Source organism: Sphaerodactylus townsendi, linkage group LG05 (genome assembly GCF_021028975.2).
Source record: "Sphaerodactylus townsendi isolate TG3544 linkage group LG05, MPM_Stown_v2.3, whole genome shotgun sequence".
Taxonomy (NCBI): Eukaryota; Metazoa; Chordata; class Lepidosauria; order Squamata; family Sphaerodactylidae; genus Sphaerodactylus; species Sphaerodactylus townsendi.
The window spans coordinates 33,106,404-33,119,493 of NC_059429.1; the positions used below are offsets into that span (position 1 = coordinate 33,106,404).

General features: G+C 39.6%; 1 protein-coding gene across 1 annotated transcript in view; it reads left to right on the plus strand.

Annotated features, from left to right (window-relative positions):
- The window catches only part of PTPRC (protein tyrosine phosphatase receptor type C), a 103,263-nt gene that overhangs the window by 70,089 nt on the left and 20,084 nt on the right, over positions 1–13,090 (plus strand). The window contains exons 8-19 of the mRNA XM_048495897.1: positions 90–212; positions 608–757; positions 4,141–4,266; positions 5,257–5,412; positions 6,681–6,874; positions 8,405–8,465; positions 9,387–9,495; positions 9,798–9,832; positions 11,077–11,186; positions 12,186–12,276; positions 12,405–12,481; positions 12,621–12,645. Of these exons, the coding sequence (XP_048351854.1) occupies positions 90–212; positions 608–757; positions 4,141–4,266; positions 5,257–5,412; positions 6,681–6,874; positions 8,405–8,465; positions 9,387–9,495; positions 9,798–9,832; positions 11,077–11,186; positions 12,186–12,276; positions 12,405–12,481; positions 12,621–12,645 (1,257 nt within the window). The remainder of the gene's footprint in view (positions 1–89; positions 213–607; positions 758–4,140; positions 4,267–5,256; positions 5,413–6,680; positions 6,875–8,404; positions 8,466–9,386; positions 9,496–9,797; positions 9,833–11,076; positions 11,187–12,185; positions 12,277–12,404; positions 12,482–12,620; positions 12,646–13,090) is intronic.

Consider the following 13,090-nt stretch of genomic DNA (forward strand, 5'->3'; position numbering starts at 1 on the left):
TTAAAACGGTAGTCAGAATTTCTCTCCAGATGTGAAGTCTTAATACTGAAGAGATTATTATAAAGGTGTGATGATTTTTCTTTTTTCAGTGGATATCAATTTGACACTCACCGATGTCACTGACTCTAGTGTCACCTTAGAGTGGACTACTCCTGTAAACTCCTGTGTTGTGAATTACTCCTGTGTTGTGAATTACTCGTGCTGTCATCTCGGTAGGAGTTTTAAAGTATTTATTTCATTTTTATTTATTTTATTTGTTTATAAAAATTTACACCATGCCTCATACCCACTTCGCTAGGTGGCTTACATAGGCTAAAAACAATTAAAAACCCATAATAAAACCTCATAAATAAAATATAACTATTAAAACAACAATAGAAATAACATTAAAATAATGCCAACCCCCACTCCTAATTAAAAGGACTTTGATTGGGAGCTTGTTTTTAATCTTGTATGTGGATGTAGAACAACATATATAATTAATCAGGATAGAGAAATATTTCTAAAGGCTTTGCTAGCATTGGAAAATGTATGTATAGAGCCTTATAAAGCAAGGGATATATTATTTTTGTTTGTTTGTTCTTAATATGTATTTCTGGTTTCTTAGGTCCAAATTGGCCTGGAGATTGTAGTAGAAGCAGTACTAGTGAAATCCGGTTTTTATCACCCAACAAGAATTATACCTGCAAATCAGAAATATATTTTGAAAACAATCTGGTGAACAATAAAAGCATTGATGTAAAGACAGATTTTGGAGGTGGGTAACTCAAAGTTATTTCTTGGCCTTTGCTACTTATGGACTTTTCTCAGAAAGCAACTTTCATAATAAGAATGGTGAATGTCATGTACATCCTAAAATAATAATAATGCAATGCTGCATACATTTGCTCAAACGTAAATCCTACTTTCTTCAGTGGAGCATACTGCCATTACTGTTTGCATAAGATTGTAGTCTGGATAATTACGGCTTCCATTTATTTGTACTATACTCACAGGTAACATAGCCTGTGAGACAGAAGACTCCCTAGGGGAAACAGTGATCTTCAGAAACAAGGAAATAAATGTCTAATTATTGTAAAAACATACATCTATAGATGAGAAATAATTGTGATGTTTAGAGCATTTCAGAAGGACTGTGATGCTTTGCTCATTTTTAAGGACTTTAAACGAATAGCCATGTTAAACTAGTATAGCAAAGTAAAATTGAGAGGTGCCTTTAAGAGTAACCAACTATTTCACCATAACCTTTCATGAGCCAGATCTCAGATATATTTGAAAATTTCATACAGCACAGTCCTAGGGGGAAAGGGGTTGGGAGTGAAGTTGGGTTGAGAGACATAAAGGTTTGTAGTAATTTGTACTGAATGAATTCATGTGGTTGTTATACTATAATGTGGTTGTTACACTTAAACAATGACAAAAGGGGTTGCCAGTTGAAGTTCCCTGAAGGGTTCAGTTAACAGAGAGATAAAAATGCAGGGAGATAAAGGTCTACAAACAAGTCCCTTCCAGGAAGATTCAGTGTTAAGCATAAAATAGAATACAGTATAATACAGCATAATAGTGTGATTATGGCATGGTAAGTACTCGTTAGCATCCATAAAGGTTGGGACCCATTACTCATGGAACACTTACCTCGGGGCTGGTAGCTTCACAGTGGGGCAGAAGTGTGGCCTCCTCTTATTTCTCTGTTTACATGTGAGGAGGCAGCCTAGTGCCTGCCTCGCAGCTGCTTGCTAGTCTCAACCAACCTTTCCTTTTGCTGCTTCTCTTAACTCCGCCTATCACTGGTTCTTTTAACTCTGCTGATATTCAGTCTCCCTCCCTTCCCCTCCACACACTCTCTCTTTCTTTCTTCTCTTGCTGCTGCTGTTGCAAGAGAAGCTTGTTTTAAAAAGGAGTCTTGTGTCAAAGTTTTTAAAAGCCTTCCCAATCATTGGGGAGGGTGGAAGCAGAGCATAGGAGGTGAACGGGAGCTATAAAGAGAGTGCTTTATATTTAAATGTTGATATAATCACTTAGGCCCCTTCCGCACACGCAAAATAATGCGTTTTCAAACCACTTTCACAACTGTTTGCAAGTGGATTTTGCCATTCTGCACAGCTTCAAAGAGCACTGGAAGCAGTTTGAAAGTGCATTATTCTGCATGTGCGGAATGAGCCTCAGAGAAGCAAGAAGGAGCCAGCAACATGGAACAGGGGTGAGGGGGAAGGCGTGGACAGCAGTGCGTGGGACTGGGAAGGATGGAGCTAGGATCCTGGCCATGGGTGGAGGGAAGAGATCCAGGGCAAAGCTGTGCTCACTGGCAACTCTGCCTGCTCTAGCACTGAGGTAAAATTAAATTTGTGCTAGAAGTGCTTTTGCACGTCCCAGGGAGGGTAGTGAAGATGGGACTAGAGGAAATAGGTCCACACAAGAAATCTTGCTGCGGTGGACATTTTCCCCCATCACATAATTAGCCTGGGTTATGATGAAGTGTTATCAGCTATAATGAGTTAGGAAACACAAATCTCTGTATAAGGCCCAAATATGCTGTGATGTTTAATCTTTTGATGAGTTCTATTTTAGAACGTTCAGGTTGGGCTGTTCCTTTCTAAACTAGGCTTGGATTGCATTAAGTGTCATACATTTTTTCTCCATTGACTATTTATTCAGAAGAAAATGTTCCGTAACGTTTATACAGTAAGAGTTTTATGTCAAGTTCTTGTGTTACATATATTATGATTTCATTCATCAGATGCATTCCTGGAGATGTGATTCTTGTGAATTTCCTGCATTTTATATATCATGAAATCACCTGTAATTCAGTCTTTGGTGCAGGGATCTTTCAGAAACTGTAATATCGATTTTAGCCAAAGTACATGACCAGTTAATAGTTTGAACCATAATCTGAATAAAAGGAAGAGTTGTCTCCTTTTAAGGTAACAGACCATACCCTCTTCTGCAGTGAGCATTTAGAGTAGTGGATAGAAGGACAAAAGTTGGTGAAAAAATGGGAAGCTGCACATGTTTAAGAACCATTATTACTGCATCTCAGTCAGTCAGTCTGCAGTCCCTTGGCAATTTCCTCCTGCAATAACATCTTCCATGATCAATTTCACTCACTATGAACTGTGGACACAGTCTAGCATCACCTAAACATGTCATCGCTGCTGCTATGATGCACCATCAGTACTGCAACAATTCCTTGTCAATTTCCTCTTGCAATAGTACCTTCCATTGTTAATTTCACTTAGTCCTAACTACAGACACATTTTTTTCTTCCTCTTAACATGACAACATTTATTTTGAGATAAGATTGACAAAGCTGATACTGTGGATCTGGCTTGTGACTGTGCCCTTGTGTTACATAGCTAATGTAATAGAGAATTTTTAAAAAAAATCCTTTTGACAGTGGAGGAGGAGGGGAAGGAGGAAATGACTGAAGGAGAGGTTGGGTGACTAAATGAAGGTGTGAATAAAGACTGAATGTTTGGTGGGGTGGAGAAATAAAATACATTTTCAACATGATTGCACTTCGGGAACCGAATGGAGGGGAAAACATGTAAAATTCAAAGGGAAAAATGTAGCATTTGGCTGCAAAATATGTTGTAAACAACTCATGTGGAAAAGGCCTATTCCAAATTATTCAAAAAAAATCCCACCCTTGGTTATCTCCTTGCCTTGTCATTTTGAATATCAGAGCCAAACTGTGACCTTCAGTGTGCATAGAACAAGTGACATTTTGGGACCCTTGTGGCAGTTTGAATCATCCCTGACAGCACTGTCTCTGCAAGAATAGTGAGTTAACCCAGGACTAAAAGCCTGAAGGTCCTTAAAACCAAGTCTAAGGTTACCTTAACCAGGTCAAATTGGGAGGCTCTGGTATGGTTAATACATTAATAGAATCCCTCATTTGCCATTGGAGTCCAACTCCAGATACAGACAGCTTGGAAATCTCCCAGATTGTCCAGAGAGAGTGATAGAATCCAGATAGATCACAAATTATCTCTTCTCCCCAATCTTCTCTGCTGCACTGAATACGAAGGAGAATGCAGTTTGGGAAAATTATTGCTAGTGTCTTATTAACTGTTGACCTATCTTTTTAGTAGTCATACAGCATTTTTAAAAGTGCCTTTTCCTCCAATTGTCTGTCAACAGCACCAGACCAAGTTGAAAATGTTAACTTCAAAGCATATTCAAGAAATATTTCCATCCACTGGCAGAAACCAAGGGACGAATCAAATGGTCCTATTCATGGCTACATGGTCTATATCAGCGCTTTTCGTAAGTCTCCAGGCTGTATGTTTGATACCCCTGCACTACAGGGTCCCACCAATGGGTGGGAGCATTTTACCCCCTTGAAACATTTATTTGCTCCCTATGTAACAATAACACAGGGTGTTTGTGGAAGTGGGCTTTTCCTGTCTCTTCCTGCAAGAGGATGTTTGTAAGATGCCCCGAATGATGTTGGAGGTTGAAGGACTCACATGGAATGACTGACTGCACTAAAGAGAGGACCCATATCTGTAACATAAATGTTCATCCATCCAGGTCCCAGTCCTATTGAAGCTCACACATGGGTGATGAGAGAAGTGGAAGGCAGGAAATATCTGTCACTGGCAGTGTCTAAGGTCCAGCTCACTGTCTCCAGGGGATCTACTTTACCATTCATATATGTGTAGATACCAGTTGTTGACTTGAGGCTAAATCTGGCTTTGACTCTTTTGATACCTCTGGTGATGATCAGTTTGAGTCCCTTGTCAAACATGCTCATATTACAGCCTGTTTCCTTTGCCCCGTGGGATTCCGGTGGAGTCTTAAAAAACAGTCCTGATCTGTATAGGCTAGCCTGATCTCATCAGATCTCAGAAGCTAAGCAGGGTTGACCCTGGTCAGCAGTTGGATGGGTGACCACCAAGGAAATTAGGGCTGGCTATACAGAGACAGACAATGGCTAACTACCTCTGCTAATCTCTTGCCTTTAAAACTCTACATGGTTTCCATGAGTCAGATGCAACTTGTCAGCTCTTAATACACAAACATGCACGCGCGCGCACACACACACACACACTTGGAGAACAAACCTATCACCTGGGAAAGAGAACCATCACCTATCTGAATAGCCTACCATTTCATTCTACATAACCTTATCCTGGTTCCCTTTCTTGAAATAATATATACACAAGTGGTTTTGAAAGAGTGTATTAATACTTTTGAGTGTATTAATGCTTTTTGTATTCTTTTCCTTTCTAACTTCTAAAAATGTGTATTCAGAGCCAATAGATGTTTACGCAAACACCAGTCACTTCTGGAGTGAACTAACGCCTTATACAAATTATAGTGTATCTGTATGGGCATATACTTGGAACAGGCGAAATCACAAAATCGAGGGGAAGCAATATCTCCAGCACATTTTAACCGATCAAGAAAGTAAGTTGTGTACCTTCAATACTGTACTAACTTTAGAAAAAAATTAGCCTTCCTCCATTTAGAAATCTACTATATTTGTTATAGCATTATGTTGTTATCTGTGTTACACTGTACACATGAACAGTTTTGTGTAAAGGTGTCTGTGAGGAGATTTTTCTTGTTTTGAAAATTAATATATATTTTTGTTTGGATTGAATGATGTTGCTGAAAGCAACATTTTCATAAATAACATCAGAGCATCTTTCATTTTTGCTGGCTGGAAGGGTCATTTATATACTACAGCATGGAAACTCCTTCAGTGTGGCACTGTGGTGACAGCCAGTGTGGTGTAGTGGTTAAGAGCAGTGGACTCTAATCTGAGAACCAGGTTGTTTCCCCACAATCCTCATGAGTGGTGGACTCCTATCTGGTGAACTGGATTTGTTTCCCCTCCTCCTACACATGAAGTCTGCTAGGTGACCTTGGGTTAGTCACAGTTCTCGCTGACATCTGTCGGCCCCACCTACCTCACAAGGTGTCTGCTGTGGGCTGTGGGGAGAGTAAGTGAAGGAGTTTCAGCCGCATGGCGGGCACATCACTGATGCAGTGCTCCCCTGTGACCTCCAAAAGGGCTTTCTGGCAGCGCAGGGAGCAGGGAAAAGCCCTGAAACCTGTTGCCACTGAAAACATGCATAGGGTTGAAAGGACACACGCTGCCAAAAGTGTGGCATATGTCCAAAGGCTGATGCGCCACACAAGCCAGGCCTCAACTCCACAGCCCCAGGAATGCCCTGGCCTGCCCCCTTGCATCCTGGCATCCGAGCAGGACACCAGTGCAGCCCTATTGTGGCCTGGATTTCCAGGTTTTGCAGGGACACGGCTGCAAGATGTACAGCTGCTGGTGCATCTGCCTCCTGTGCTGGAGCAAGTTCCTGGGTGATGGTGAATATGCTAGTGTGGCTGTGCGCCACATCCATGGGTCCTTTCAGCTGAGAGTGACTAGACCAATGTTGCCCAGCAAACTTCCATGGTGTGAGTGGGGATTTGAACCTGGATTTTCTTCTTCATGCTATTGGTCATGGCACTATCTCCTGCCGCATTCTGCTCTCCCAAACATATCCCCAGCCAACAGATGACACAAGGACAAGCAATCAGGCTTGAATACCACAGTCCAGATGCCATCTCTCATCTGGTAGTTAAAAAGGCTTTTTGAGCCATCAGATAAACTTGTACTATAATAGAAGCTACTATTCATTTCTTTTAATAGAACCTACTTTTATTTTGTGCAGAACCAACAGCTGTGCGAAATCCAGAAGCTTTCATACATGGGAAAAACAATGAAGTTCGGATTAAATGTGAAGAACCAGAAACGTTTCATGGACCCAAGAAAGTATATACAGTGTATTGGGATGGTCAGAAGCTGGAAAATAACTCATGCTTCTTTGATTTAAAACTTTCCTTCCTGACAAAATATGACTTTGAAGTAAGTTGCTGAATGCTAAATGAGTCATACAAATGCTGATCATTGTGATGATTTCCTTCACTCACTACAATTAACCCTTTTCTATTTATTTATTTATTTATTTATTTATTTATTTATTTATTTATTTATTTATTTATTTATTAATTAATTATTTTATTTTATTATTTGGTTTTCTATACTGCCCTATCCCCGGGCGGCTCTAGTTTTTAAAAAATTATCATAATTATGATTGTTTAAAAATCATAATTTTGCAGTTGTGTGTGCCATTCTGAAATATTCTGATCACATAATCCTATTTGTCATTTCATGTTAAGGGTCGGTAGCAAATTATTTATAGGAGTAAATGTTTCCATGTATGTACACGACCTATGCTGGCTGAAGGACCACATACACCAATGGATGCTTGCATGTGGACTTCCTCTTCCAGATCCAACTGACAGAAATCCACACATGAATCCCTCTTTTAAAAGAAAACTTTGTGTCTGCAATCCTGAGGATGCTTTCCTGGGAGTAAACCCACGGAACTAACTTCTGCATAGATCTGCTCAAAACTGCTTAAGTCACCTTAAGCTACTGAAATGCCCCAGATATCTTCCTTCCAGGTTGCCTCAAGCAGCATCAACTATAGCATATGAGCCAATAACAGGCACTTCATAGCTGCTGACTCCTCCCACTCCTCTGTTCCCTGTTGGTTTGGAGCTCTAAGCATCTGCTTGAGGATCTTGGATAATGAATTGGCCCTGCTGTCCTTTATTCAGGTTGTGGCATGGAAGACTTTGTTTAGTCTTCATCAGAAGTGGGATTCAGCCAGTTCACACTGGTTCGGTGAAACCTGTAGTTGATTTGACCTTTTGTTCGGCGAACCAGTTGTTAATCCCACCTCTGACACTCACTGAAGCAAGATCCGTGCAATTTTTTCCCCTTCTTCGTGCCATTAGCTGCAATCCCTGTGTCTGGGTGGAGTCTGTGTCAGGGTTTGCATTCACTAAGACTGTTGCTTCTGCAGGGAATGCAAATGTGAATCACTCCCTGGACTGAAAAACCTCACTCGCATTACAATGCAGTCAACCACACCTTTGCTTAGCAAGTTCCACCCAAATGTTTAATGATTGGTTCCCCACCCTGGGACATGGACAATATATATCCCACTAAACATTCCCATCTCACTGGACACAGTGTATAACAGACTTCTCTCTGTGATACACCTCTGAAGATGCCAGCCACAGATGCAGGCAAAATGTTAGGAACAAGATCTACCAGACCATGGCCACTCAGCCCGGAAAACCCACCGCAACCAATTCAAAAGTAATCAATGGAAGGTAGCAGAAAATTGTACTCATTTTCCCTACAATTTTGAACTTTTATCTCCCCTCACTGAAGTTCTTGTTAAATGTGTTATTGACTTAAGTTTCAAGTTCATGAAATACAACTTTGAAAAACACGTTTCAGAAAGTATACAAAATCACTCTTCTTTTGTGAGGCTTTTTGTGTAATAAAATGCATATTTACTTCTCTTTCTGTTTGTTTTAGATTACTGTTTCTAATGACCACTTTGAGTCAGTGTCAGTCCCCATTACAATAACAACTGAATGTAAGTCAAAGCTTAACTCACTCTTTTTAATTTAATGATTAATTTCATTTACCTGTTCAAAAAGTGTGAGCAGTCTGCAAAGCAAAATGTTTTTTGTAATAGTAAAGAATTAACTTTGGCTAGCGATGCTTGAACACTTGCTGATTTGGCTTGAGTCCTGTTCATCGGCCTCAAAAAGAAATCTGATTTTTTTGATGACTTTTGGTTCAGTAGTTCATTGATCTATTCTTAGCAGGTTGCTCCACTATATTTCTTCCTAACTATGCAGTTCATCACAATTGCCGTTCACACATAAATGTTCTCTCACAGACCAATTGACTTCTACTGTGTGTGTAACTGCTGAGCACAGCAGGCAATTCTTACAATAGATAATGAGATCATTCATGAATCATGTAAATCTAATAAATAACTAAATAAAGGATAAATAAATCCTTCAGTGGTCATCTAAGTAGTTCGTAGTGATTCTAAAGCCGTGGTGGCGAACCTTTGGCACTCCAGATGTTATGGACTACAATTCCAATTGGCCATGCTGGAAGGGGCTGATGGGAATTGTAGTCCATAACATCTGGAGTGCCAAAGGTTCGCCACCACTGCTCTAAAGTCTGCCAGTCAGTTGATTGCAGCATCTATGTACATGCGCATGCACAGTTTGTGCAACCCTTGTGCAAAACAATTTGGCAGGCGTTTGTGGCTTCTTGACACAAAGTGAACAGACAGCGTGATCAGCTCACATCTTTATCTTTATCTTTATTAACCTTTAATAGGCATAAATCAGCTCACATCTGAAATTCCCATTTCAACACAGTGAATTTGACTGATGAAAACATTTATAGCAGAATTTGTAGAAATCCTAATTTGGGCCGACTTTTTTTTAAAGAACATTCCTATTTAGCTGCCATTCTGTGTTTTTTCATTTTACAGATAATTCTGATGCCCTGATTATGTTTTTGGCATTCCTCATTGTTATGACAACTTTGGCCTTAATCATTGTTCTGTATAAAATCTACGACCTTAAGAAAAAGAGATCAAGGTAATGCTCTTTTTTCTTCGCTAGATATAATAAAATGAGAAGGCTAAAACTTGCTCATTCAGATGCAGGCTTACATTTGATATCATAGTGGTATGGGAGTTCCTTCCCCATTTTCCAGTTCCACACTGCTCTGGAAACTTCTAGATGGAGGATCTTCATGGGCAAGGAAAAAGTATGGCTCTGTATAGGAGCAAACTGCATTTTAAGGTAACCATCATTAACATCTCAGTGCCAAACTCAGCTACAGTAACCTAAAATTGGGTTGCTGAAGGCTTCTGTAACACAGATCATGTTTCTTTCAGAGATCCCGATGAATCTGTGATGCTTGTTCTTCCAGGTAGGCATTCCTTTGCTATAATTTTGTCAAGGACATAGAACAAATTTATTTTTCATTACCTCATTGTAAGGCTAATGCAGCATTACTTAGCTCCAAATCAGACTTTCTTGACAGTGCCAGATAGGTATAATAACAGCACAGAATTCATAGGACAATTCCATCCCTGGGATGTTGAATAGCTAATAAACATATTTTCGCCGTATAATCTGCCAGTTTCCTCTTTTTTCCTTCGTTGGTATAAGAACTATACCTGGATTCCTGTCTTCTTCTGACCTCTGACTATATGTGCATCCCTGGCTGGACCTGTCTATGAACTTCAAAATGACAGATACTTGCTCCTTTGTTTTGGTTCCAGCTATTTTGCTTATGTATTGTTGACCTTAAATGTATATGACTACAGCCCAACCCATGAGTTAGAATGGTAAACTAATACAAAGCATGAGGTGGTATATCTTAAATCAGTGGTTCTCAATCTTCCTAATGCTGCAACCTTTTAATACAGTTCCTCATATTATGGTGACCCCCAACCATAAAATTGATATATATAAAATATAAAAAGACCATTTTCTGATGGTCTTAGGCGACCCCTGCGAATGGGTCGTTCGACCCCCAGGTGGAGAACCGCTGTCTTAAATTATCATGGTATATCTCCAATTATTTCCCCACAATTAGAACTATTTCTGTGTCAGAGCCTCACAAGATGAACAGTAGCTAGTTTCTTTTTTCATGCTAGTTTCTTTTCTCCTCTGTGGCAAAGTAGAACACTGCTTGTGCTGGGCTCTACCTCCAGAACTACCACAAACCCCTAAATCTTTTTCCACATAAGACATTAAATCACTTGTCTGTCTCTCACAAATTCAAAATTTGAGATTTAAGGTATCCATAGAATATCTGAGAGCAAGTTCTTAGGTTCAGCTTATCAGGGGCTCATCTTATCTCTGTGTCTGTGTAGGAAACATTAAATAAGCTTCACTGGGAAAGAATGATTAGTTATCTTTTTCTGTGCATTTGGTTTGTTCCATCTTGCATCCTCAGCTATTCTTGGCACCAGTGAGGCAGACTTGGCTTTGCCAGGGATCTACTATATTTGACTTCATTACTTGATTCATGCATATAATGATATTTCTGCAAACCTGTCTCTATGCACCATACATTTAAGTATGTTGCATGGAGTATTATTAATGTTATTTATATTAAAGACTGCAAAGGTGGCCACATGGATTTTTTTTTTCATTTTTTAAAAGATGATGAAAGGCTACTGATGAATATAGAGCCAATTCCTGCCGAGTTGTTATGGGAAACCTATAAGAGAAAAATAGCAGATGAAGGAAGGCTTTTCCTGGATGAATTTCAGGTTGGTGCCATGTTACATATGTAAACCAACCTTATGTTGGAACAGCAGCTGTTGAGTGGATTCCACACAGCATATTTATAAAGAGATCGTTTATAATGTTCACAACTCGTTATAAATATGCTGTGCGAAATCCAGTTTTGGTTTCTTTTGGGCTTGGAAAGATATATTTGTAGATCCAGATATATCTGTAGATCCAGGATGTTCTAGATTCAAGCTTCATGGAAACTTTGGATTAGAGATTCATTGTGAAGGTTCATTGTCCTGAAGGATGAAAGTTTAATTAGAAGAGCAACATTCTCCATAAATGGAGAGGGATATTTCCACACTAATCACATGTACATCCTGACCTGATTAATTAGATAACTTTATTCTATGGGGGGGTGGGGAGGAGAAAGAAGTATGGTCTTGTTTTTCTGTGTGGCCCAAGGACCCACGTACCTGCAAGACTTCCTCTTCTAATATACTCCACTATGATAGCTGTGCTCATCTGAGCAAAGCCTTCTGAAGGTGCAAGCTTGCAAATGGGTAAGATCAACAAATGCCCATCCTCGAGCATTCTTTGTTGTGGCCCCCACCTTATGGAATGGCCTGCTTGAAGAGGACAGGAAGGCTCCTGTGCTTCGATTATTCTCCAGAATGTGTATAACGGAATTGTTTAAGAGGGGACAGGGTGTAGCAAAATGAAATTGTTCAGAAGGATGCCTTTACAGAGCGTCAAGACTGATGTTCATGGCCCTATTTTTACAGCATTGTCTCTTTTTTATGGAATTATTTTCTAATATCTGTAATCCAGTTTTTGCATTATGTCAAATATTACACTGTTTTTTCAATGCATTGGCTTCTAATTTTGTCATTCAATTTCATTAGACTGTTTATTGGGCCTCATTCTGTTGCTATTTCATTGTTTTTAATCTCATAATCTGCCTTGAATCTCAGCAAGAAAGGAAGACTATGAAGTAAATAAATACATTCAAGTGGAATGTTGTCATTGCTTTTCAGAGCATCCCTAGAGTTTTCAGTAAATTCCCCATAAGAGATGCACGCAAATCTTACAATCAGAACAAGAACCGCTATGTCGATATCCTCCCTTGTAAGTAGACATTGCAAAATAAGTTTTGCACGCCAGTTGTTTATGCCTTGCATTCTTCCAAACTGCAAGTTCTGAGACAATCTTCTTTGTCCCTCCCTATATTTGCATCTAATTGTCTGCTTGAAAAGACGACCATAACCGTGTGGAGCTCTCTTCAATCATCAGTGATCCAGGTTCTGATTACATAAATGCCAGCCATATTGATGTGAGTAATTTTTGTTAACTGTATTCTTTATGTCCAAAATGAATTGTTGTTGATTTATCTTGGCAAGTACCGTACATACTAATGTTAGTATTTCTTGACAGCTAAATACAAAGTAACATTGTATTACTTTCTATCATAGGGTTTCAAGGAACTGGGGAAATACAGGCTGGCGGGAGGACAGTGGATTCAGTGGGACGATATCATGTTCTGGGAACATGGGAGCAGAAAGGCTTTTAACTATTATGACAACAACAGCATCCAAATCTTTATACCTCAGAACTGTTTTTGATGGGAACAACACCGAAATCTTACCTATCTTCAGAATACCCGAAATTCCTAACGGGCTCCTTGTCTAACCAGCAGACTTCCTGAACCTTTTCTCACCAAGGCCCCTTCCGCACACGCAAAATAATGCGTTTTCAAATCACTTTCACAACTGTTTGCAAGTGGATTTTGCTATTCCGCACAGCTTCAAAGAGCGCTGAAAGCAGTTTGAAAGTGCATTATTCTGAATGTGCGGAATGAGCCCAAGATTCAGCAAGCTCAAACTCTGTCAGTTGGCCATCAATTAAACTGCCAAATTTCTCCTTTTTTATTTTTAACATTCCA